At 35.6% G+C, this 5,878-nt stretch overlaps 1 protein-coding gene across 1 annotated transcript in view; it reads left to right on the forward strand.

Moving 5' to 3' along the window:
* Positions 1-815: 815 nt before the first annotated feature.
* Positions 816-5,878, forward strand: part of LOTGIDRAFT_176472 (hypothetical protein) — a gene marked incomplete at both ends in the record, with an annotated part of 7,572 nt that continues 2,509 nt past the window's right edge. Inside the window, 9 exons of the mRNA XM_009050656.1 lie at positions 816-919; positions 1,167-1,249; positions 1,934-2,030; positions 2,446-2,514; positions 3,309-3,417; positions 3,925-3,999; positions 4,402-4,488; positions 5,050-5,153; positions 5,730-5,797. Coding sequence (XP_009048904.1) covers positions 816-919; positions 1,167-1,249; positions 1,934-2,030; positions 2,446-2,514; positions 3,309-3,417; positions 3,925-3,999; positions 4,402-4,488; positions 5,050-5,153; positions 5,730-5,797 — 796 coding nt within the window. The remainder of the gene's footprint in view (positions 920-1,166; positions 1,250-1,933; positions 2,031-2,445; positions 2,515-3,308; positions 3,418-3,924; positions 4,000-4,401; positions 4,489-5,049; positions 5,154-5,729; positions 5,798-5,878) is intronic.

The raw sequence follows: 5,878 nt of genomic DNA on the forward strand, positions 1-5,878 counted from the left end.
CTTAGTGATTTTTAGAATCAAATTCTCATTCAATATTGGAATTCTTAGTGATTTTTAGAATCAAATTCTTATTCAATATTGGAATTCTTAGTAATTTAAAGAATCAAATTCTCATTCAATACTGGAATTCTTAGTGAATATTTAAGAATCAAATTCTGTCAAAATTGGAATCAAATTCCTAGTGATTTTAGAATTCTTACATGATTATTCATCAAATTCTTAAAAATTGTCTTGACAAATTCTCAATGACCTAAAAATCAAAAACATAGTGAGTGAAAGCAATTTGTAGTGTAGCCAATTCTTAGTGGAACTTTCAAATCAAATTCTTAAAGATGTTAAGTGCCTTATTCTTAACTTTCAAAGTGTGAATTCTTAGTCAAAAATCCTGTGGTGTTTGAATTCTCAATTAAAAGTGTGATAATAAGTGTGATATGTGGATTCAAAGTGTGATTTGCAATATCTTAATCAATTCTTATTGTGAGTTTCAAATTCTCAAAGTGTGATTTTAACATTCTTAATTCTCAAAGTGTGATTTTAAGATTCTGAATTCCCAAAGTGTGATTTTAAAATTCTGAATTCACAAAGTGTGATATTAAGATTCTGAATTCCCAAAGTGTGATTTTAAAATTCTGAATTCCCAAAGTGTGATTTTAAAATTCCGAATTCCCAAAGTGTGATTTTAAAATTCTGAATTCCCAAAGTGTGATTTTAAAATTCTTAATTCTCAAAGTGTGATTTTAAAATTCTGAATTCTCAAAGTGTGATTACTCTATGTGATAGCCTAAATATCTACTCTCAAAAGTGTGATATATAAGATGACATCACAACGTCGCCCCACCCCCGTGTGCTCCCAGTTTGATCTGGGAGCTCTAGAGGAAGACTCTGATGCTGATAGTGATGATAATATGAATGATGACAGGTGGGTCTGATACACTGTCCTTCCTCAAGGTCCAGGGGTTTGATTTGCTGTCCTTCCTCAAGGTCCAGGGGTTTGATTTGCTGTCCTTCCTCAAGGTCCAGGGGTTTGATTTGCTGTCCTTCCTCAAGGTCCAATGGGTTTAATTTTTTATAAATAAATTGTTAGAGAATGGGATATCGAGATTTTAATTCTGAAAAGTGTTAAATAGAGTTCTGTAAGTTAAATTTCTGTCCATTTCTATTTGCAGTTCTGCTCCAGTCAAATATAATACTCAAGATTTGTCCGTCCGTGGTCGTTTACGTCGTTTGCTGATCAGAAACCCTCATACAAGTAAGTAACAGAAACTATAGCATCTATAGAGAGATTATGCCAAGGGGTTTGGTCAAGGACCAGCTGGTAGAAAGGATCCTCATTATTCCAGTCAACCCAGCTGTAAATGGGTACAGAAAATCCAGGAAAGATCAATGCCAAGAGGTTTGGTCAAGGACCAGCTGGTAGAAAGGATCCTCATTATTCCAGTCAGCCCAGCTGTAAATGGGTACAGATAATCTGGGAAATGCCTAAAGGTTTGGCCAAGAAATCCCTTGCATCATTCCACTAAAATTCTAAATTATATTACGTGTATTTGACACACTGATAGCATCAATTTACACCATTCCAATTTTCAATCAGACTTCTGTAGTTCCTGTAATTCCACTAACACTCTAAATTATATTACATGTATTGGACACACTGATAGCATCAATTTGCACTGTTCCAATTTTCAATCAGACATCTGTGGTTCCTGTAATTCCACTAAAACTCTAAATTATATTATGTGTATCTGTGACACTGCTAGTATCAATTTACACCATTCTAATTTTCAATCAGACGTCTGTGGTTCCTGTAATCCCACTAAAACTAAGTGTTTGATGACGTCACTATCACTAAAAGTGCTCTAATGAGCAGCTCTTGTGATAGTGACATCTTGAAGCAGTTTTTAATTGACTGATTGGATTGAACATCTTTTTCCAGGACTAGCTACAACATTTTTTGATTTGATCATTAAAGTGGTGATATGTTTAACCTACGTATCACGGGTCTTACTAGATACCCCAGATCAGTATGCTTGGTAAGTCACTTTATTATCTTCGGTTCGTTTCCTAATTAGTCAAAATAGTCAAAATAAATAAACCAAGTACTAACGATCCAAACAGCAAAACAAACCTCGAAATCCAAAACAACATATTGGTGAAACATTGGTAGCAGCTAATGAACTTTTTATATGAGGAAGTATATCAATTATAAGTGAGTCAGTATTTCAAAATGAACAGTGGTATCAGGTGTCTAGAAGAGTAAGCATACTCTGTATGTCACAACCGCTCATATGAGGAAGTATATCAATCATAAGTGAGTAAGTATTTCATAATGAAAAGTGGTATCAGGTGTCTAGAAGAGTAAGCATACCCTGTCTGTCACAACCGCTCATATGAGGAAGTATATCAATCATAATATTTGAAATATCAATTGTAGCTTCTATTTTCCAGTGATGGATCTCCGTGTGACCCAGGGGGAGGAAATGAAACCCAAACTCAATCCACAGCCACCATAAATTGGTAAGTTAATTTAAGTTTAATTTTGCTTTTCTCTGATCTTTTCAGTGTAATGTAAATTTTGTGTATCCTTGCATGAAAACAGGGCCGTAACTCAAAGCAGGTAAATGCCTGATGGGAAATTTGACCCTCATAAAAGGAAATTTTGACCCCTTCCCCCCCAAAAAGATCTAGATTTTTGCCGCATAGTTACGGCCCTGTTAATGTAGAAGTTGTCCTAAATCTTTATTTTGTAGCTTGTTCTTTTATTTTGTTTTATTTGTGTCCAAGTTTCAAGCAAGGGTTTCTTTCTTGTGGAATTGCAGGAACCACAAACTTCTGATTAAAAATTGGAATGATGTAAATTGATGCTATCAGTGTCCCTGATACACATAAAAAATTTAGAAAACCTCCCTTCAAAACACTTAGTTTTAGTGGAATTACAGGAATCACAGACATCTGACTGAAAATTGGAATGATACAAATTGATGCTATCAGTGTCCCTGATACACATACAAAATTTAGAAAACCTCCCTTCAAAACACTTAGTTTTAGTGGAATTACAGGAATCACAGACATCTGACTGAAAATTGGAATGATACAAATTGATGCTATCAGTGTCCCTGATACACATAAAAAATTTACAAAAAAACCTCTTTACAATCTCTTTAACTTATTTGGGTAGTGATAGAACTTAATTTCAGAATTCAGAATCCAGTATCTCTTTTCAAAATGTAGATCTGGTGTGAGTAACCTCTAAATATAAAGAGACCCTTGCTTGAAGCCCCTAGGGTTATTATATGTGTATGTATATATAGGTTTGTGATGTTATGGGTTCAGAGACCAATGGGTATATGGATTATACAGATACTGCTCTCAGTTATCACCCTTCTCAAGGCCTCAGTTATGGTCTATATCTCAGCTAAGGTGAGCTCAAATTCTTTAAGTCACTTCCAGGGACAGGTGCACCATTTTTGGGTTGATTTGAGTCTTGAATTTATGTAAATAGTCTTCAGAAGTACTAGAAATGTAAAATCACATAATTCCTTTAAAAATATCTCAAACTAGGAATTTTACTCACTATTTCTATAGATGTCTTTTCTATATATAACAGTGTCTCAAGAAAAGACGAGTCATCATTTTAACTTATAAACGTGGATAATTCTGGACACACATGGATTTGAAGGCTCAAATTTCGACAGTGAGCTGTGAACACTTTTACTGATTAACTTAACTAGAAATTCCAGTTTCTGAGACTAAAGTATGACTGGTCAAAAAAATGGTGCATCTGTCCCTTTAAATCTGCTCTCTCAATTTTGGTTTTCTGTCTTTGGTGTGTGTGTTTTTTTTTCAATGTGTAACTGCATCTGTATCTTAATTTGTCCTTCAAACTAAATGTCAAAGAATTTCAGGCAAAATTCCATCTGTTTTCAGGGTCACAGAAGGGAACAGATGCTTTCCACTCATTTTATTTTGGAACTGGTCTGCACGGTTCCTGTTTTAGCCACAGTAAGTTTTTCCTTATCCTTGGTTACGTCAAAATGAATAGTGTTCATGGGTTATTATCTTGGACAACGTGTGAACATCTGATGACCTTGAACAAATTTGAAAGAAAAATTTCTTAAGATCTTAGATTGATTTGAGTAAGCCATTGAAAAGAAACCCAAAGAACTAATTCTGAATTGGATGCCATAGGCTATGCGCTTTAAAAATCCCTTGACAGATAGAGCTAAAAGAAAAGGGAGTAAGCTATGCCACTGTTGGGCAAAATTTCCTCATTGCACACTCACTGTTCATCGTCGTGAAACCCATGCAGGTACAGAAAAGTCAAACATTAAACACGATTTCATATGTCCAGTTACAACTCTCTGATGAGGAGTGAAGAATTGAGAAGAATATTCTCTATTTTAGGTGTTCTATCCAATCCTACTACAGAATCTCTTCCTACCAGTGTTTCTCAATGTTTGGTTGGCTGAACATGCTCTTGAGAGAGTTTTTGTAAGTATGTTTTAGCAGTAATATTTTAGATTGCTTGGGGGTGGCTCAGTGAGTTAGACGCTTGCTCGTAACCTGAAGGTCCAGGGTTCAATCCTAGCATAGGTCGAGATAATACCTTCAGATTTTTCAACCCAGTTTCTACTACTGACACTAGGAGCCCTGGTGGCTCAGTGAGTTAGACACTTGCTCACTAAACTGAAGGTCCAGGGTTCAATCCTGACATAGGTTGAGGTCATACCTTTTGATTTTTCAACCTGGTTTCCCGTGTCAGTGATACAGGTAAGAGGGGCTGACATGGAAAAAGCGTCTAGTCGTTCGGATGGGACAATAAACCGAGGCCCTGTGTGCTACAGGCTGTGCACATTAAAAATCCCTCGACAGTTGGAAATCGAAAAAGAGCAGGCTACTGTTGCTGTCCGGGCAAAATTTCCCTCATTGCACACAGCATGGCCTTTTTATCGTTTGGACCCCTGGAAGACATAATTGATCTATTTTTCTTGGTCTCTCAGGCAAAATTTTGAGTTAACAATCAAAGTTTTGGTATTATATTTCTGTTTTCAGAATGACCTTCATTTAACTCGTCAAAGATTCCAAACTATGTCGGTGACGTTATCACAACAAATTTTACTGCTGATAGCCAGTGTCTTCTGTCTGGTTTTTACTACGTAAGTTATAGAACACCTCATACCACTCTTATGGAGATTGAGTAGTCATATGCTTGTTAGGATTGAAGTCTTGGGTTCAATAAGAGTACAAATTTTCAACCCTGTTTCCCCTGTCAGTGATGAAAGACAGAGGAACTGGCATTGAAAAAGAGTCTTATTGTTTTAGTGTGACAATAAAGTGAGAATTTTCCTTATTGCACACTGCATACATTTGTTTTTTGTGCATATTGATACAGTCTAGAGATTTCAATAGTTAAAAAACTTTGGAAATGCACTTTATTTGGTTGAAAAATCACTATAAATGAAAATATCACAGCTTTTAGCTGCAAATATGTGAATTTTGCTATATTGTCACTATTCTGAACAAATTTTCCCCATTGCCCACCCTCATTAGTCAAAAAAGATGCAGAAAAGTAGGGTGTAAAACTCCATTTCATTTCGTTTTTGATAATTTCAGAATTTGTGGTATTCAACATATTCAAAGAGGAAGTAGAGACACTCAGCTCACGATGTTTGAGTCCTTCTATTTTGTTATTGTGACGTTCTCCACCGTTGGTTACGGTGACATCTCACCAGATATCTGGTTTGGACAAATGTTTATGATCGTTATGATCTGTGTGGCCTTGGTCTTCGTTCCCAGACAGGTAAGTTCGTTTTCTTGATTGATTTTTGATTGAATTTAGTTGAAACGGGTTATTTTGATTTATTTGATTGTGGATTTGATG

Source organism: Lottia gigantea (genome assembly GCF_000327385.1).
Source record: "Lottia gigantea unplaced genomic scaffold LOTGIsca_1509, whole genome shotgun sequence".
Lineage (NCBI taxonomy): Eukaryota > Metazoa > Mollusca > Gastropoda > Lottiidae > Lottia > Lottia gigantea.